This window comes from Melitaea cinxia, chromosome 5 (genome assembly GCF_905220565.1).
Source record: "Melitaea cinxia chromosome 5, ilMelCinx1.1, whole genome shotgun sequence".
Lineage (NCBI taxonomy): Eukaryota > Metazoa > Arthropoda > Insecta > Lepidoptera > Nymphalidae > Melitaea > Melitaea cinxia.
In genome coordinates this window covers 4,097,253-4,119,322 of record NC_059398.1, presented here as the reverse complement: position 1 = coordinate 4,119,322, position 22,070 = coordinate 4,097,253, and the positions used below count along the sequence as shown (strand labels likewise).

Below are 22,070 nucleotides of genomic sequence, written 5' to 3'. Positions count from 1 at the left end.
TAGCACTACAAAATAGGCAAGTAGACTCCGCAATATCTGATGGTATCAACAGTGTACGTCTGAATCTTTCATAATACTGCCATCTATATTTAATTCAAAAACCTGATCTAAAGTGCAGTTCTAACAATAAACCAAAGATGTCTCTTTCATTCAACAAAGTTTTTGTGAATATTTTTAGCTGGTATTGAACTTAAAATCAATAATATTTTACTCATTATTATTGAAAATTATACACTACCCTACACTATTATACATAACTCGTAAAATCTATTGTAAATAGAGAGTGAAATAGAACATTTCATTTTGTTTCTTATTATGACAAGCTATTTGACTGGAATTCAGTTTTGGTCATCATTTTGACGTAAAAAGATAGTATGAATATGAATGTGACATACATGACAATTGCGATCTGCTTATTAAGTTTGACAGCGTGTTTTATAGTGAACTTATTAAAATATTTTTAATATTATTGGATTAAAAAAAAAAAAAACCAAACCACCATGGATAACAAATCGGAAGAATCTAATTTGCCTGAGAAAACCATTTTTAATACAATCGCCCAAGGTGACCTGACGGAATTTAAGAATATCCTCGCTCAACATAAGGGTAGCGTCGATTTTTTTGACGAAAATGGTATGACGGCACTTCAGCACGCTGCTTATAAGGGTAATAAAGAAATGGTGCAATTGCTTCTTGATAGGGTAAGTAATAGTGACCAAATAAAAAAGTAAAATAAGTCAGTTTTCGATGGTTTCTTATAAGAACTTACCGTTTAATGTTGCAATTACAGGGTGCGGACGTGAACTCCGGCAAACATGAATATAATTACACTGCTTTACATTTTGGTGCTCTTTCTGGAAATTCAGAGGTGTGCAAATTGCTCTTAGATGCTGGAGCTAAGCCGACGGCTACAAATTCCGTTGGGCGGACCGCGTCCCAAATGGCAGCATTTGTTGGTAACCATCACACGGTAGCTACTATTAATAACTATATACCAAGGAATGAAATCTCTTACTACGCAACGTCTCAAGGACAGCAAATAGAACCCTACTTGCAACCATTCTTAGTAGAACCTCTTCATAAATTTGTACTTGGTGTCAACATTCATCCTGTAAGGTTAGCATTAAATCTTCAACATATGCCTGCATTGTTAGAAAATGCTGAGAAAGTAAGTAAAGTTCTAGACATGCTTTGTAAAAAAGAAATGACAAGGGGTAGTGATACAAACGAAGTGATGGCATTCAAATATCATTATCTTGCTTACATTATAAAAGAATTAAACAATATAAGAGACAAGCAAAAACCTAGTACTGAAAGTAAAGATGATAAGAAACATGATGTTGTTGAAGTTTTCTCTAAGAAGCTGTTGAAACCTGGAAAAGATGGATATTCATTAGATATGATGGATTCATTTCTAAAAGATTGTGTACGTGAATTTCCTTATAGAGAATGTACAACTTTCCATCAAATGGTAAGTTCACTGACAAGCAAGGACCCTCCGCCTGCACTATCAGTTATTAACTGTACATTAAACGGTCAGAGAGGATTTGTTGATGCTATTCCGTATTGTAGCACCTGTGGTGAAGAGAAACCAGCAAAGAAGTGCTCTAAATGTAAAACTGTTCAATACTGTGATAGGGAATGTCAACGCCTTCATTGGTTTGTACATAAAAAAGCTTGTAACAGAGAATTGAGTGTTCCCGTAGCTAACTCAAAACCCGTTGATGCAGCCGAGATCACCTCCGAACTACAGAATCTTGTTGCCGGATAGTTCATATTTAATTCTGAAGTGAAAGCATTGGTTATAAAATCTAAAGATAAGGGCAAGGATAGATTAATGAGTATGAGCTTAGATATTTGGTCCCTTAAGAGCTTCCATTTTAAAATCACACTTGCTTTAAAAGAACAAAGTTAGAAACATTTTCCAATAATCAAAAACATAAATTTGATTGACATTATAACAAAAAAAAATTGTTTTAGTTTTTTGTAAAATTTGTTATTATTATTATTTTGTTTTGTTAATATATTGACATAAGAGAAGATATTTTAACTAACTTAATCACACCAAGCTTAAGTATTTATTCACTTGCTAGAAGACATTAAAAGTCACCAATTCAATAATATAACTGGTACATGATTGAAATTGTCTACTTGCCCTTCAACATTTTACTGGTGAGGTTAGTGTATAGGCACAAATTTCATATCGTGTTGTGTAATTCATAATTTGTATTCCACATGCATTTAGAAACATTTATAGCTTCAATTGTTTGAGACCATCCATAAAGTATGTCATGCATTTAAAAGTGTTTACAATATTGACACTGAAAGATATTGTACGCTTTGGAAGAGCAATAAATAAATAAATTATAATGTTTGTTATAAATACAATTTTTTCTCTTGTTGATAATAATTACGAGCATTATTTGATTATTAGAATATGTATTAAAAACTAATTGACATGTTATTACACTTTATGTGATATTGTATAGTATACATATTTCTCATAATTAATTTCAATGCAGAAAATCATTAAAATCACAATATTTTATGATTATACTAGCTGACCCCGCAAACGTTGTATTGCCATATATTTTATTAACCTTTTCATTCCCCCCCCCCCTATAACTTAGGGGTATGAAAAATAGATGTTGTTCGATTCTCAGACCTACCTGATATGCATACAAAATTTCATAAAAATCGGTCCAGCCGTTTCAAAGGAGTTTAACTACAAACACCGCGACACGAAAATTTTATATATTAGATTTTAAGATTATCACATTAATTTGTGTTGTAATTTTCGTGTTTCCTATTTAATGGATGGTTTTTCTCTTATTGATATAAGTAGATACAAACATTGTAAATTAAGTTTAAAAAAATGATGCTTTCATTAAAAAAAAAAAACTAATTGTTGTGTCTTCTTCTTTCATTAAAAAAAAAACTAATTGTTGTGTCTTATCTATAACACCAAACGTGACTAACGTTAAATTTATTTAGAAAAATTGATGTCAAGATGTACCAAAACATTTCAATTTATATTCTATGACTTTTCTCTATCTGATAATGTGAAATAAATAATAATTATTGCATTTTATTGTTGTATCCAGTGTATTTGTCACGTAATTGTATAGCATTCACTTTAGTAATAATAAAAATAAAATCGTACAAAAATGTTTGTCTTTATTTTATTTACCTACTTTTATTTTAAATCAGATTGTTAAAATTGTATAATTAAATAATTCTATAACATCACACATCGTCGTGCAAAATAATACTGTTTTCAAGCAGTATTGTGTTGCTGTTGGTGAGTAAGGTGACCAGAGCTCCTGGGGATTGGGGATTGGGTCGGCAACGCGCTTGCGATGCTTCTGGTGTTGCAGGTGTCTATAAGCTACGGTAATCGCTTACCATCAGGTGAGCCGTACGCTTGTTTGCCGACATAGTGACATTAAAAAAAAAGATTTTTTTGATTACAAAGAGTTTATATTACAGTAGTAGAAGATCGAACAATCAATCATAATTAATTACTTCGAAATAAAATTATAATAAAATTTAAGTTATTAAGAAAATAATTCAATTCAGAGTAAAAAACGTGGCGTTCACCATGTAGGAGAAGGATCAAAGCTTAATCCACCACGCTGCTCCAATGCAGGTTGGCGGATATATTCCCAACTATGAGTAACGATCGCTATCACGTGTACATGATAACAACCGGAACCGACGGCTTAACGTGTACTCCGAGGCACGGTGGAGAGTCCTACAAGGACTGCACAAACCACGGCAAACAACTTTATGGCCAATACAAATGTTTGTCGTGTGCGGGGATCGAACCCGCAACCGTCAGTGCAACAGGTACAATCCATGGCTGTGATCGATGGCGTCATTATTATTCATTTATTAATCCTGGCGGTCCTAATAACGATATTGGGAAACTGTTATTGAATTATTGCATTGGTCCTTGATACGTGTGCAAAGTTGTAAATTAATGAAACTTCTGGAAGTTGGTGAAAATTATGCTCAAAGATTCCATTATATATTCCATTATCCTACTTTCATACATACATACAACCCAAGCTAATAAAAGCGTGGTAAAAATAAATATTATTATAAGTGCGAATTCTAGCGGGAGTCGAACCTGAAACTAATAATTGTAGGAAGTTAGGATAAATGAAGGAGTAACTCGGTTTTCGTTAATACCATTTTAATGCACCGAAAAACAACGATAGAAGAATATTTGATAAGTCGTGGACCTTTCTCATAGTGTTAATATAATATTATAATACCTAAGATTCTATTTTTAAAAGATTCGTTTTGCCAAATATTCAATTGACAATTTATGAAAGCAACGGATAATCCAACACTAATAATTGTTTTTTTTTCCAAAAACATCTACCGTACACAATAATTATAGTGATTTGTAACCAAATAATTGTGTTTGCAGGCAAACGAAGAAAAACCGACTTCAATTACTTATATCGACAAGTAAAACAACGTAAGTAGACGAAAAAATAGTCAAGTAAATACGCATTATCAAAGATTACTCCAAAAGTTGTAATCAGATCTCGATGAAATTTAAATGTGACCACATGATAAATATCGGCTTTCGATTAAATTAAAAATCATTAAAATCGGTACACCCAGTAAAAAAGTTATGCGGATTTTCGAGAGTTTACCTCGATTTCTCTGAGATCCCACCATCAAATCCTAGTTTCCTTATCATAGTACCAAACTAGGGATATCTCCTTTCCAACAAAAAACGAATTATGAAAATCGGTTCATAAACGACGGAGTTATCCCCGAACATACATACATATATACACACATATACGATCGAATTGAGTACTCTTCCTTTTTTGAAGTCGGGTAAAAAGAACAATAGGTTAGGTGTTAGGAGTAATAATAAAAGTCAATAAGTTGAAGATAAATCCTATTTAAGCAAGAAACTATAATTATTGAGATATAGGTACCTAAATAAATTTCATTTATAGGTGTTAGTGATCTTGAAAAACACAAAATTAAGCTTAAATTAGTGATAATCATTGATATATTCGCTGTGTGGTTACGGTAGTAAAGAATATAGCCACTCTCTCTCTTCCTGTGGGTGTCGTTAGAGGTGACTAAGGGATAACACAGTTCCACTACCACCTTAGAACGCAAAAATCCGACCGATGGCGGGATAACCATCCAACTGCTGGCTTTGAAATACACAGGCCGAAGTGATGGTGATGAATAGTTTTGATTAAGATTAGTGTCTCATTTTTTAACTTCTTATAAAATAATTATTTAAAGTAATTAAGCCTAAAGTTTTTACGGGTAGTATCTACCTAGTAGGTGCAAAAAAAAATTAATAGATAAAGCTTATTACTCGGCGTAGGATTATCTACATAGTTGATAAAGATGTGTGGACTTAGTTACGCTGTATTTTATGCAACATGTTGCTAATTTTCATGTTTTATATATTATTTTTCAAAAGAGTAACTGCGGAGTTTCTTACCTATTCTTCTCTGCAGAATCTACATTCCGAATCGGTGGTAGGTTTACCTCTACAAATTTAATTTTTTATTTTTAAAGTTTTAATTTGTAAAATGACGATTCGAAAGTGCTCTTGGAGCCTATTTGAATAAAGCTGTTTTTGATTCTGATTTTGGTACCTGGGTGCTTACTATATAAAACTCATCAAATTATTATTAGAGTAAAAAATGAACAAAAAAATTTTTTTTTTTAAAGTTTACTAATTTACAATTTAAAATATTTTTGATATTTACATTTTGTACAAGAAGCTTAAAAAGAATGCATACAAACTAATATAATTTATTTCAAATTTAAAAGATAGACGACATTGTAACATTATATCTCTTATACTTACCTACTACTTATGTTCGCTAAGGCACTTTTATCACATACAAAATATATTGACCCTTATCGTAATAAAATCTCGAGGTAGCTGTAGGAAGTAACGTGAAAATAATAACTATCTAAACATATTTACAAATCAATATAAGTATTGCGAATAATGCCCGACGCTATTATGAATAAAATTTGTCAGCCTTCTCCGAGCAGAGCTCTAATAGTAAAGCTTTTCACCCGTCGGCACGGAGCTGGATTTGGTTGTGAGGGCATACTAGGAGGTGGGGGAGGTAGTGAGCTCCAAGACGATCCCAAAAAACTACCGGCAATTGTACTTGCAGGCCACATTCCTAGAGGCATTGGCATATTCAAGGGGTGCATATACGGTATTTCCGGTGGGTAGAATGTGGGAGGAGGGCTTAAAGCTTCTGGCGGTGCAACAAGCGGCGCCGGTGACTCAACTAGCGGTGGGGATCGTGGCGATGATGAGCGCAAGCTTCCTTCCTCTGAGCATGAAGAAGCGGCGTCGGAACATGGTCGTTTTGCATCCGAAGACTCGGTCGGTGTTTCTGTGCTACTAGTGTCTGTTTCAACATTCTTTCTTTTACATTTTGACTGACCGCACGCGCGAAAACCTTTTGCAAACGGATTATTATCGATTTTTAATTTCGTGATCCGGTCATTCTGTGAACAAAAAATAAAATTTATAATAATTGCTACGTTTTATCAATCTATAAATTAAGTTATAATATGATTAAGTTATTAGTGAGTAATAAAAGTAGGTATAAAAAATTAAGAGCGATTGGTCAGTTCCTAACATTCTCGCATACCGTCACGATTCTGAAATTACTTTAATTATATTTCTTTCGCGAGTAAGTTTTTTATTTCATTTTGATTATAACTACATAATCGTAAGGCTCAACTAACATCAAAACCTGACGATCAATTTTGTCTATTTTCTATTGGATTTGGTTTTTAAAATTTTATAGCTGAGTCATAAATTTTTTTTTTATTTTATTGTATAATAAACTTCGTATAGGTACCGTTTTTTTTTGGTCTTAATAAGTTTAATATCTTCAACCAATCACGTTATGAATACAAGTTTACGTGGAACTTTCTTATCTCGGTGTGTTGCAATTCAAACATCCGTTTCCGCATACATCTCCAACGTCTCTAATAGCTTGTAAGGGATAATTGTTGCACATGTGGCGGTGCAAGCTTGGCGACAGGCCAATTAGCATGCCATGTATGCGTATCGCCGTCGCCCACCCGTCGCGCGATTGCCGGCGACAATTTCCAGCACCACCAAACCACGGCGCCAGCATGCTAGCTTAATAACTATCCGTAACCCGTAATATGATATTTGAAATAGTCACGTTTACTTAATTGTGAGCAAGTTTTTCAGAATGGTCTAAATGACCGTCGCTTAAAAATTGTAGCAAGAGTGCACATTTCGATACTGATATCAAAGTTTAGATAGCAAAATCCAACTGCAAATAGCCCCGTGTTGATACGTCGAGTCACTTGTAAATGGCTGTTTACATGATGTGATAAGGCGGCGCCGGCGGGTGCCGTTTACTTAACGTAGTAACAGATAACTAAACAACATTCCGCCATAGGAAGGTTCGCTAAAAGTATGCTGCGATCTCACTTTTGAGAACTTCTCAAGTCGGTCGGTTTGTTTAAACGAGTGCTTGAGACGTGCCAGGCGCCGCCCCCGCTCCGCCCTGTCGGCCGTTACGTCACGTCACAAACTTGCAGTTGCTTTTACTTTTTGCGTTACTATTTCACGTATAAGAGATCGTCTCGTCGCCAGCTTTTTAGGGATGTGTAATTAGGATCAGAGCAAATTTGGTTATCGGTTGAGAGCAGTAAAATGATAATAATCGGCAGGAGATTTACAAACTTGCGAAAGGCACGTCTAGACGTTATGATTGATTTGGTACGAATATTTTACGATTATTTATGTAGTACGGTAAATTCCTTTGTAATAATCGCATCGTTCTGCCACCTAGTTACGCTATTAAATAGGCGTCGGCTACTGCAAAAGAGGATTTTCTAATTCGATGATAATTTGCTACAATAAGTTGGCGGCGAAGCGTCCGTTCGAGCGAGGGTAATGTGCAACGATACACCGCCGGCAGTACTTGTCCACAATGGGGTACCGTTAGGCGGACAATTCCCGGATTATCCCACAAAGCGGCCGGTCGTCTTAATTGTAATTGTAAATGGACGCGAGAAGCTGTTCGCGCCTCGCTGCAGTCAACATTAAATAAACGCTGGGCAAAGGAACCGCCGCGTCCTAATTACTGGACGATGGATTATGCAAGACACGCTGCAATGAGCGTCAAAAGAAAAAGCTTAGTGTAAGAAAACTAGACTGCGGGAGGGCTCAGCTTCTTTACAGTATCTATTACGTTGACAATGTTTATTAAATCACATTAATTTCTATAGGTATAGTAAAGTAACAAGGATAACCACAGGAAATTTTGAAAGCCATAGAAGTAAGTCTACTAAGAGATGTCGTATTTGAAATACCCCAAGTGGCCAATATTTAAAAACAATTTGAGATATCAACGCCAAGTTAACTGTTATGAATCATCATACTGCTACTTTAACATAAAGCATACGAAACTAACAAACGTCACAGTAAGATTTTAAATTAGCTTTTGTTTTGTTAGCTATTGATGACCGTTCGTCGCCAATGCAATCTATTTTTTTTTGCTCGACGGGTGTAAAAGCTTTGGCGCCTTTAACTTAAAAAAAAAATTGGTCCGTACTCTTAAGTGCGAATCACTATATTCAGCGAAACACACTACGTTTTCTTGGAATAGTCTTAGATTTTATCATATAGGGAATTCCTGACCGGACATAACGTGCTTATAACACCTGTAATCAATATGAGGTTGGTTGTATCAGTAAACACTATTGGTGTCGGATTATGTCTTAAATGACTACTTAATTTTTTATTGTAGGTAATCGATCAATGAAAAACAACCCAATTGAATACAATCTATAGATTTAAGTAATTATTAAAATTAATATAATTAAAATTAATTTCCTAATTTTTTATTTTATTTTGATCAAAATTATATATTTTTAATTATAGTAAATGATAATCAAGAAATCATTAACAACTATTAGGTATATTTTTTATACTGCCATTGCAAACTACAAATTTGTTATTAGAACTTTTTGCTTACAATCTCCATCGACGATGATTAATTACTGCATTTTTTAGATACTCTATCTTTAATTGTTTTAATCACCTATAAAAGCGTTGCGTATTTTTTTTTGAATTTTAAAACATAATTTTTTGAATTTTAAACAAAATTAAAAAATAAATTTGATTATAAGTATAATTATAATAATTAATTATAGTTACAGTAGTTCAGATCTTACGTAAACTCATAAAAAAGCACTGCAGAAATTTGAAATTATATTATATATTTATTTTTAACCGACTTCCAAAAAAGGAGGAGGCTCTCAATTCGACTGTATTTTTATGTATGTTACATCAGAACTTTTGACTTGGCGGAGCGATTTCGACAAATTTTCTTTTAATCGAAAGGTGGTGTGTGCCAATTGGTCCCATTTAAATTTATTTGAGATCTAACAACTACTTTTCGAGCTATATCTAATAATGCGTTTTTACTTGACGCTTTTTTCGTCGACCTACGTTGTATTATACTGCATAACTTTCTACTGGATGTACGGAGTTTGATAATTCTTTTTTTGTTGGAAAGGAGATATCCCAAGTTTAGTACCATGATAAGGAAACTAGGATCTGATGATGGGATCCTAGAGAAATCGAGGGAAACTCTTGAAAATCCGCAATAACTTTTTACTAGGTGTACCGATTTTGATAATTCTTTTTTTGTTGGAAAGAAGATATCCCTAGTTTAGTACCATGATAGGGAAACCAGGATCTGATGATGGGATCCCAGAGAAATCGAGGGAACTTCTTGAAATTCCCCAATAACTTTTTATTAGGTTTACCGATTTTAATGATTTTTAATTTAATCGAAAGCCGAAGTTTATCATGTGGTCACATTTAAATTTCATCGAGATCTGATAACTACTTTTTGAGTAATCTTTGATAATACGTTGTTACTTGACTATTTTTTCGTCGATCTACGTTGTATTACTCGTCGATGTAATTGAAGTCGGTTTTTTTTTCGTTTGCGAGCAAACACAATTATTTCTTATAATTATAATTATATTTTATAATAAGTTTAAACTTTAAAATTTGATTAAACTGTACAAAAAAAGTCTTTTAAACAAATTCGTCTATGTCTGGGTATTTTATCTATTCGTCTGTCTCACGTACATGTGTTAAAATTTTAAATTTAAAAAGATGAGTCACCTTAAAATCGTCGGTATAGGATGTGTACATATTATATATTTTGTGTGTTATTTTTGGAGTTTAATGGACTTAAGAATGAAGAAGAACTCCTTAAGAATCGATTTTCATTTTTTTTTATGTCACTAGGTCGGCTAACAAGCGTACGGCTCACTTGATGGTAACCGTAGCTTATAGACAACTGCAACACCAGAAGCATCGCAAGCGCGTTGCCGACCCAATCCCCAATCCCCCCAGGAGCTTTGGTCACCTTACTCACCAACAGTAACACAATACTGTTTGAAAACAGTATTATTTTGCTGTGATCTTCTGTAAGGTCGAGGTACTACCCCAGTCGGGCTGCTCCATATTTTGAGCAGGAAATTCCTGCTGTGCCCTACCTCAGTAAAAATGTAAGGTATGAGAAAATATGAGGGGTAAAATCCACTGAACGAATGACCTCGTTACGTTTCTCGTAACTCAATCATAGATGGCGTTATCTGATTCGTTTATTTACCATTTGATACAGTATTAGTCTTTTCCTTAGACTAGTAAGCCTTTTTTGTACCAATTTAGACAGTCGAATTGAAGGAGTAAACTCCAGTCGTGCGTCGAAGCTGACACACACTTATAACCACCTTCCAAAAAGGAGGAAGTTCTCAATTCGACTGTTTTATTTTATGTATGTTACTTTAGAACTTTGGACTGAGTGGACCGATTTCAACAATTTTTTTAAATCGAAAGGTGGTGAACGTCATTTGGTCCCATTTTAATTTAATTGAGATCTGACAAGTACTTTTCGAGTTATATCTAATAACGCGTTTTTACTTGTCTATTTTTTCGTCGATCCACGTTGTATTATATCGCATAACTTTTTACTGGGTGTACCGATTTTGATAATTTTAAATTTAATCGATAGCTGATGTTTATCATGTGGTCAAATTTAAATTTCATCGAGATCTGATAACACTTTTTTCAGTAATCTTTGATAACGCGTATTTACTTGACTATTTTTTCGTCTACCTACGTTGTAATTACTTGTCGATTTAATTGAAGTCGGTTTTTTTTCGTTTGGGAACAAACACAGTTATTATTAATTTCACGACAATAGATTGCATTTATTTATTAATTACAGATTATAAATTATTTATATATTTACTTATTTTATTTTATACTTTATTGTACACAACAAATATATTACAAACAAAGCATAAAGATAGTTATATATATTATAGAAGTAATTATAAAAACATCATAAATGATAATAAAGCAGATACAGCAGACAACACAACAAAACTTTTGAGAACTAAATCTAGAGTTTAGCGAAAGAAAAATGTTAACAAAGACTTTTTTTCATTTTTCGCATATCGGTGCTGACTGGCGGGCTTTATTCGGCCAGCAGTATAAACTGTTTTAAGATTAAATTATACTTAACGAGTAAGCAGTGAAATCAATGAATTCCATCAAATCAGCACTAGAAGCGCTATAAAAATGGATTTATTTTTTACTATCATCTCAGCGCTGTCTAGCTGGCTGAATAAGTTTTTATAGTTGTAAGCCTTAATTAAATTACCGACGGCAGTAAAGAATGAAGCCACCCCCTCGCTTCCCGTGGCTGTCGTAAGAGGCGACTAAGGGATAACACAGTTTCATTACCTCCTTGGAACTTAAAAAGCCGACCGATGGTGGGATAACCTTCCAACGGCTGGTTTTGAAATACACAGGTCAAAGACGGGCAGCAGCGTCTTCGGTGCGACAAAGCCATCCCTGTGGTCACCAACCCGCCTACCCAGCATGGTGACTATGGATAACACACATGAGTTCACGCCATTTTTGTCGCGAACTAATGGAGGCCTACGTCCAGCAGTGGATTGCGAGAAGCTGAAGTGATGATGATGATAATGATGATGATGAAATTACCGGGTAAGCAGTGACAACACCTAATTACGTAAAATCAACGCTTTTATCGTTGTGAGAATGTCTATTTAACTTTGTTCTTTACTAGCATGTCAGCGCCATTAATTAATATTGAAGGATATTTACCTGATAAGCAGTAACAGCAATGAATTCTGTCTCAGGAAAGGAAAACGAAGCGTGTGGTGCGCCCCAGGCCAATGCAGCGGCATCGCGGGCACGCACGACCAAGACCCGCGGACGGTACTTGTGCATGGATGTTAGTACCATCTGTGAACAATTTATTATATTTAATGATATATACTATATTGCACTTACGAGAAAATAATGATAATACATATAAAAGGTTTTAATAGTGATTAGAAGTAACTGTTTGTATTAACAACAAGTAACTGAAAATTCACGTAAAGTTTTTCATATTACAACGTTTCCAAATTTAATTGATATTTTTAAATATTTATATTCTATTATATAAAATAATATTATTTTATTTAAATTAAAACAAATCAAATATATCTTGTTAAATAGGTAGATATACCTACTAGATATCTTCCAACATAATCTATACCTTCGAACTTTGTTACTTTCTGCAATTACCGCGTATCAGATTTTCAAAGCTCGTATGAACTACTAAAAGCTTTCAGTCTCAATAAACATCACTATGGATACATTTTTTTTAAATAAAAAACCTTTATTTCTTATCTAAAAACTACTGAACTGATTAACTGGGGTAGTTGCAGGTTCGACTCCTGCTCGAATTTTCTCGAATTAGGGTTGGCAACGCGTTTTCGATTCCTCTGGTGTTGCAAGCCTCCAGCTTATAAGCTACGGTAATCGCTTACCATCAGTTGAGTCGTACTTTGTTGCTTGTTTGCCGACCTAGTTGTATATAAAAAAACTACAGTAAAAATATGAAACGAATATTTGTAACATATATATCAGCTACGAACAAGAAAAAATATATAACGTTCTGCAATACATATTAAAAAACATCAAGATGACAACTCACAAACACGCCAAAAAAGTTGAAGTGCAAAATCGTATTATATGCAACAAAAAAAAAAACAACAGATTTGGCGACATGCTCGTAGGCGGCCGACAAGCGGCGTTCGTACAAGAGCTTATCTGGTACTCGAGGCAGCTACCTGCGGGCGCCGACTCATAGGCCGTAAAGGGTTCTGTTTTGTGTTTTCACTTGTACACTTTTTTGACTTTCCCATTTTTTATGACGGCTACTGGTGAAATGTGATCTTCCTTAAAACTGCTGTTATTCGTTAAATGTTTGTTAGCACGCTTAACAAAAGACAATTATTTATGTTCATTATTTATTACGTAAATAATTTATAATGAAACAAAATACACGAATACCGACACAATATCTAAATGCAAATGCATATTCCTCAATGGTATACATTTAAATATTTTTACTTTGTGCCAAGGACAATTTTTCGCATTGTTTTCTAATGTTTACGCGAATTCCACTCATTATAATGAAACAACTTTTTCGGATTTTATTGTGTCCGACGTTTTGGATACTTTATAGCAACAGTTATTCGAAACTACCCTATATACATCAATATTTTAATTAGTCCTCTCTACACAGAAACTTGGTTTTTGATTTAATAATTTTAATGATGGGATCCCACAGAAATCTAAATAATAAGTCAATATTATTTAGATTTCTGGGTCCTATTTCTGATCCTAAGCAGGTGGTAAAGGCCAACTATCTTCTCTATAAAAAAATGGATGTTTTTTTAATTTAATAGCCTCACGGATCATTCTTGGTTGGAATCGGTATTCTTTTGCGAGGACCTGCAGTTTATCAAATCTAATATAATGGCTGACTTTCTTTAGACTATATCCACAAATTGCGGAATTAGTGTAGAAACGGTGATTTAAGTCAGCTATATGTTCCTAGTAGTAGTTAGTATATGTTGTAGCTATATGGTTACCAACCCGCCTGCCCAGCGTGATGATCATGGGCAAAACACATGAGTTCACACCATTTTTGCCACGAACTTATGGAGGCCTATGTCCAGCAGTGGACTGCGATAGGCTGGGATGATGATGATGATGATGATGATGATGATGATGATAATGATGATGATGAATATTATTATTATTATTATTATTATTATATGTTACTTAAAGCGAGTTTTAATCGATCTTTTGATTTGGCTAATGTAAGAGAGGCCACAGTCACAATCAAGCTTGTATACTCCTGCACCTTGTAAGGGTATTTAACACTTGACAGATGTTAAAAATTACCCTATAGTTTTTGGTGACTTGAATAAATTTAGTAAAGTAACTATTTTTCGATTACGAATTTAATACATTAAAGTTGAATTACTTGTAAAACTTTTTTTACTTAGGTATTGGACTTATCACGATTATCATTTTAAACTTCCGATATTTCGACGACGTTGCAAACGTCATGGTAACAGTAAAAACGGGTAAGAGTCCCTCGAGATCATGCCACATAGCGTGACAATATCGGTAATTTCAAAAATACAATAGCGGTAAGTTCCGTATAAATAAAAAAATTAGTTATATCCACCAAAGTTAAATATACATATTGTAAGACTATATTTATGAAACCAATAAATTATACTCTTTTTGTTTAGCTACATCCCCGCGTTACTGGTTCTGCGAATGTTTTACAATTCCTTAATCCAATTTTGTAAAACAACTTTAACAAAAGTAAATAGCCCTATAATTAAAGGTCATATAGAGAGATGTTACAAAAACGAAATTGTAATTACTCCTTAATATAGACACAAAAATTTACGTTCGCATTACGCGGTATACATTATCAAAGTCACGTTACAACAATTTTAAATTGTACGTTTGGGTATCATTTCGTGTTAAACAAACACGTGTCTATAGAGATATAAATGTCTAAGCAGTTACGACTAATTGTGGAATACACGAAAGACAATATTATTACTAGTAGGTAGGTATATTAAATTATGTATATAATTTGGTAAAAAATAAATACGTCCGTGTTTACATAAAAATATAGATGCATACATATATATTTGAATATATTTTACAAATACAGTTTTATGTTTTTAAGTTTTCATTTAATGAACCATGAACCTATCATGTATTATATAAAATACTTATTTTAATTTTCAAAAGCATCTATATAGTTTAAAAGATAATCGTAATCCGGTGTTTTGCAAAAGCCTCTCAATAATTGGTTCTGTGGAAGTGTCAGCTGCAACCCTATAAACCTTATACGAGTAGTTCAAATTAAAACATTAACAATTCATATACATCTACTTATGCTGTAAATTATGAGTATTTCTGAATATAATTTGGCGCAAAATGTGTGAATTGTTAAAATAATACCTAATAATATATGACCGTTTTTAATTATGTTAAATTGCTTGTTTGTTTATTTGTTAGGAGTCTTATGGCAACTAATGTTAATTGTCTCAATATTATAGCATTAGTTCGGTCTTATAAATAAACTTCTTAACTGACTGACTGACAATATCTGAGTCATCGTTGTTGGTCTTTAACTATTGACAAAAAAGGCGCATTACCAATAAAATATGATTTTTGGAAATTCCATTCCTCTGAGTAAGATAGGAAGATCCCTTTGTAAAGTCCACCATTTTGCCTGCGTCTTTTATGAATTCCGCTATCTTTGACAATATTTTGTCATTTTTATAAAACGGTGAATTTCATGTTCATGTATGCCTAGCGGGTAGATTTTAATTTTACGGTTAGTACTCATATTTAAACATATTTGGTCCAAAATGTCACTGGCGCTCTTGATATTATTGTAAAAGTGTATAATTTCTGGTGTTCCTGTACTTTCGTTGATGTTATATTGATCTTAAACTGTTGACAACACGAAACCAATTTTGTTTGACTTGGCTTCGTAGGACACTAATGATTTATTCAGACGTATTTTCTCGTGTACATTATGCTATGCTTATGATATTGAACTATCAGTCCAATCATAATGTTCCTCTTCTATTTTTGCTTCGAGCTCTTAACGTATCTAATCCACTTGTCTTTGCAAATCCATTTAAAATACGTTAATATAGTATATTAGCTGACCCGGCGAACTTCGTATCGCCTAACACAAACTTTATCGTATGGTATTAAAGTTCAAATTGACTTTTAAGTATTATTACCAATCTTTTGTATGGGAGTATAGAAAAGTGTTGTTTTTAGACTTTTTCAGGAAATTTAAATATTTTTTTTAGAATTTTTCTCTCCGTAAGAACCATCCTCGTACTTCAAGGAATATTTTAAAAAAAGAATTAGCGAAATCGGTCCAACCGTTCTCGAGTTTTGCGTTTAGCAACACATTCAGCGACTCATTTTTATATTATAGATAAGTAAAATTCAAAAACTTTATTATGTTTCCATGAACTGACATGAAAAAAATATTTATTACAAAGAACAACGTAATCATTAAATATTTTTATTGAAATATAATATGCACGAGTATAATCTCTAGAATGTAAATAAAGAATTGACTTTCTGAGTAGCAAAACAAGAAAAATGTAAAAGTATGTCCACGCTTTCGCCAAAATTTCCCACGTTGTTACTAAATTTTGATCAAACAGACAACGAAATAACCGTAAATTTATCGAGCTTAAGATGATATAAATGTTTCAATTACTGCACTCTATACACCAAATAGGAAGGGAGAAAAAATAGTGCGGTAGGGGGTGCGCAAAAGTACTTGAACTCGACTTTCGTGGCAATATGCGTAGTCCGCTCGACGAATGCTTAGTACGATTTAGCCTGTGACATCCCACTGCTGGGTATAGGCCTATTTCTCCATGTAGGAGAAAGGAGTTATTGAAAGGAGATATTGGTATTGAACCTTAATCGCTGCTCCACTGCGGGTCGGCGGATAACATTATCTAGGTTTAAAAAGCACGATTAAGAACGGCAAACACTTTTTCGTCTCTTAATTGTTTAGATAAAACGAAACGAAGACTAACTTAATTACCTAGGACAAAAACATAGTTAGGAGAAAACAAATTACGCATTACGCATTTATGGGGCATGAGTCCGATTAGTATTTTTTTTTAATTAATTAAATTCACTTTTTATAGCCTAATTAAATGTATCAACAAAACAGATAATTGATATTTTTAACAACTTTAAACTTTGAGCAATAATCGATACATTTTGATAAATTACAAATATATAAATTATTTTACAGCAAAAAGCACACTTGATGAGCCATTTTAACTTTATTTAAATTAGTTAAAGGTACACTTTTAAGTAATGGTCGAGCTTATAAGTTTCTTTTGTTTATCTGTGTCATTTGAACTTTCTCGTTTGGTAAAAAATACTTAATTATTTTAATAAAGTTTTTTGCCTAAAAACTAGATAAATATCTATCCAAACAGGCGTATCAACGGACACGGACAGATTGACAGACGGACAATATAACAGTTTCACCGTATTCGGAAGCTCGTCCATCAAAATGATACGCGTTCGATCAAAGAAGATTGAAGTTAGTGATAGCATCTATATTTTTTTGCTTATTGCCCAAAAATAGCATTGATTTGTTTTATTAATAAAACTAGTTGTGCCCCGCGGTTTCACACGCGTTAATTAAAAAATAATAATAGTCTATAGCCTTCCTCGATAAATGGGCCATCTAACACTGAAAGAATTTTTCAAATCTGACGAGTAGTTTCTGAGATTAGCGCGTTCAAACAAACAAACAAACAAACAAACTCTTCAGCTTTATAATATTAGTATAGATATTTATAGTAATGAAAATATTGCTGTGAATTATTTATTTATTTATTTATTTTGGCTTTCGCACACTAATACAAGGTTTTAACAGCATAACAAATGAAATATAAAAATAAAATTTGCATCAGCTGCAACAGGCGGCCTTATTGCTAATACAGCGATCTCTTCCAGGCAACCTTTGGGCAGAGGACTAAATAAGAAGTGTGGGATGGGGCGCAAAAATGTTATGTAACATACATATTAGCTTAGTAATCATTCTAATTTTATCCTTGAATATAAAACCTAGGCTATAAATATACGAACATGTAGTTGATTATTTAAAAACCTTGTACGTAACTATATTATATAAGATAACCTATCTATCAAATAGTGCAATAATGTCTTTGCCCAGAAAATAATGTGCCCCATCAAACAACAAATCACTTATATAATTTGTCATACAAAACAAGTTCTTATTACAGTCTAATTACCGGCATATTTGTCGCTCTAATTATCGTGACAACTTGATTTAAACATTACATAAAGTGACTTCTCAAAACGGCGTATTAAAATGTTAACCCTAAAGATTTCTTGCAGCGATAGTGGCAAACATGTCAAACAAATGTCCCTCTTTTTTGAACTTCCGTTAAGCCAGATTTTACTTTAAGAGTTTTTTGTCTTCAAAAAACATTTAGTACTTAATTAACATATGCCTGTTGTATACAAGCAGCATATACCTTATATATGATAAATAAATATACAAGTGTAAATAACTTTACCACCTAATATAATAACAAATATTGAATAGTACCTAATACTATACTGGATATTTAAGTGCAGTATAGAATTTACAATAAATAAGGAAATTAAGCAATAACAATATTAATAGATTTATATACATTGAGTTAAACGAGATTATTGTTTATTAAATTTTCAATACGTTTTGTCTTCAAAATTACTTTTGCGAACTTTTAATCAATCCATTTCTTGTAACTCTTTTAGCGATATCTTCAATCTGTCAGATTATATTTGTTACATTGATAATATTTGATACATTTCATAAAGGTTTTTCAAGGGTCTTTGATGTTTGCGTTAAAAAATTAACAATAGCATAATAGTCGGGTAGGCTTTATCGCAAGTGGCGAAAGCTCAAGTGAGCAAGCCATGCGTATATTTCGAGAACAATGGTTACTTACATTATATCGGTAGTCTATCTTTTACGAGTACAAAAGGCCGCAAAATGTATTGATAATAAGAACAGGTTACATAACTGTATTTTTCAACATTTAATGCATTTATTTTAGGTAATATTGATTGTTTAAAAAAATAACTAAAAATCTTTTTGCTTATTTCAAAATAATACAGAGACGAATCTAATGTTGTTAGTAATAGAGAGAAATTGGAAAATGGATTTGAATGACATTATTACGAGCTAAGTAAGACAGTGGGTAGTTTTAGTTTCGAAATTTAGCAAAGATTCGTTGAAATAAATAATTGTGTTTGCTTGCAAACGAAAAAAAACCGACTTCAATTACATCGACGAGTAATACAACGTAGATCGACGAAAAAATAGTCAAGTAACTACGCGTTATCAAAGATTACTCAAAAAGTAGTTATCAGATATCGATAAAATTTCAATGTTATATAATATAATACCACATGATAAACATCAGCTTTTGATTAAATTAAAAATTATCAAAATCGGTACATCCAGTAAAAAGTTATGTGGTATAATAATACAACGTAGGTCGACGATAAAAGCGTCAAGTAAAAACGCATTATTAGATATAACTCGAAAAGTAATTGTTAGATCTCAAATAAATTTAAATGGGACCAATTGACACACACCACCTTTCGATTAAAAAAAAAATGTCGAAATCGGTCCACCCGGTCAAAAGTTCTGATGTAACATACATTAAAAAAAATACAGTCGAATTGAGAACCTCCTCCTTTTTTGGAAGTCGGTTAAAAATTGAGGTTAAAGTGTGTGTTAAGAGTCTGATCACGGGTACAGCTACTTTAAAAAAATATTTCACACAGTAAAAAAATCACGATATTTATACCGTTTTACTTTTCTTATACCAACATCTAAAGCGAAGTACATCAACAAAAAGCCGACTAAGTATCATCCGTATATGACAAATAATATTTCTATACAGATATATAAAAAAATATATCTCACAGCATTACTTACGGGCCCGTGCACGTTCTCAATCTAATCACTGAAGCGCATGCGCAAGAGACCATCCTAACCCATCATAATCGTGTGTTTTTGTGTGTCGTGTTTATCAAACATGGGAGCTAGTTTTATTTGGATCGGCGGGAATGCGATCAATTTTAAATATTTTAGTCGTGATATTGTTATAGTTATAAATTTACAAACAATGTTTTATATAGAAGGTTGTTTTTTTTTGTTATTATTAGTTAAACATAAAAATAATAGCAGATATAGATGCTGAGAAGGATTCAGACTAAAAGATATTTCGCTATTTGTTTTTATACATGAAAAGACGTTATATATTGGTGACTCGAGTATTTACTCAGATGCTAAATACGACTTTGGTTTCGATAAGATTCGAATAAAGAGGATTCTTGAAAAATCGACCAGCTAATCAGTATTCTTTTCAAATTCTGCAGTTTCCACTAACAACGACTATTTTATTTCATACCAGGATGGTAGCTAAAAACGTGTGTTTTGCATGTTGGTAAGCGGTTAGCCTTTAGACTCTTGAAACTTTAGAAGAACACAAACACGTTAGGGGCCTTAAATATAAAAAAAATTATATAGAAGGTTGGTCACGCGTTATTATATTAATAAATGTATTAACTAGGAATACTCGTTTGTTTACGTGTCCATTTTAGTCTGATAGTAACGAAAGTGTTTTCAATTTACTTCTCATTTCTTCTGCTTAAACCATTTTAAAGATATTAAATCTCTTTGTCTTTCACAGTTATAGCTTTGAGTAAGTATATAGAAAAATTTTATCGTCACTTTATGGACTTCAATGAAAACAATATTCAACATTGTAACCGTCCGCGCCTTCCTAGAAATTGTACTATTTTAAATTAACTTTAGACATTTACCAACACCTTTTGTATTCACAATTAAATAATTTAAAACGCAATGAAAGGGTGCAACATAATTATACTTTTTAAATAAAAAAGCCAAATTCTTATGTAATTAACTAAACGTGTGTGTAGACATTAAAACATAAAAAATATTATATAGCTAATTTGTAACAGCGGTTTGAAGTATTTTCTAGGTATTTCGCTCGGTAATTTTCTGAGTACAATTTGTACAAATGAATTAAAACCATTTACATAATTTATGAGTGCTTTTTATATATCAAGGCTTAAAAATTGTTCAGTTTAGAATACTTTTCCTGATATAAATGGACTATAATTTGTACGAAAAAATATATAAAAAAAAACGAGTGTGCTTTACGTATTTTTCGTAACGTACTTTTCACACATTCACCAACTTGCTCCCCAAAAAAGTAAAGTTTTACTTCAAATATAAAAGAAGTTTTACTTCAAAAATATATATTTAATGCTATAATATAATTACTAAATATGAATCAATTTAAAAATGTTAAAACTTTTTTTAAGAGTTAAATATTACATATTTAAAAGACATAGGTTGATATTGTAGAGCCTTTGCTCTATGACCACCTATCACTACCAGTAGGTATATACAAAAAAAAACTTGTGTCTACGTAAATGTGCCAGTCGTAACAAAAGAAAATTTCTCAGGTAAGTGTTTGAACAAACAGTCTCTGTAAACAGGCCTCATTAAACACACTATTTGTCCGTGGCATCATTAATTAAAGCGTCACCCGCCTGTCCACGGTGTTTACTGAGGAATAAAGTACTGCAGTTACATCATATATCACAACAGTAATATACAGCCTTCGTGTACGCTTTTCAAATCCACCGTAAAAGCATTCAAAACTTACAATCACTGTAATGTATACAGTATACCTTTGTATTAAAGTTGTTTTTACATCGCGGGCTTTAGATTGTATCGCAGCTTTTGCTTCATAGGCCTACGTGGGAAAATTATTGTTGGATTGTATTTATTATTTATAATACAATAAAGTTTATATTCGATCAGGATTCGTTCGTAGCAATTCTTCGTAGAGGGAAGTGGTCGGGTAGGCGTTTCCTTTGAAGTTCGTGGTGGTACAACATAGTCACGACTCAACAGAACTTTACATGTACGCATTGTAACCGAAATCACGTCGTATTT

General features: G+C 32.8%; 2 protein-coding genes across 2 annotated transcripts in view; one reads left to right on the top strand and one right to left on the bottom strand.

The window, feature by feature from the left end:
* Nucleotides 1-419: 419 nt before the first annotated feature.
* LOC123653966 (ankyrin repeat and MYND domain-containing protein 2) lies at nucleotides 420-2,371 on the top strand. Its single transcript, XM_045589935.1, has 2 exons — nucleotides 420-701; nucleotides 791-2,371. The coding sequence occupies exons 1-2, from the start codon at nucleotides 501-503 to the stop codon at nucleotides 1,769-1,771; spliced, it is 1,182 nt and encodes a 393-aa protein (XP_045445891.1). The 5' UTR covers nucleotides 420-500; the 3' UTR covers nucleotides 1,772-2,371.
* Nucleotides 2,372-5,711: 3,340 nt separating this feature from the next.
* The window catches only part of LOC123653965 (T-box transcription factor TBX6-like), a 37,654-nt gene continuing 21,295 nt past the window's right edge, over nucleotides 5,712-22,070 (bottom strand). The window contains exons 4-5 of the mRNA XM_045589934.1: nucleotides 12,230-12,370; nucleotides 5,712-6,528 (exon numbers count right to left, since the gene is read on the bottom strand). Of these exons, the coding sequence (XP_045445890.1) occupies nucleotides 6,040-6,528; nucleotides 12,230-12,370 (630 nt within the window). The 3' untranslated portion in view covers nucleotides 5,712-6,039. The remainder of the gene's footprint in view (nucleotides 6,529-12,229; nucleotides 12,371-22,070) is intronic.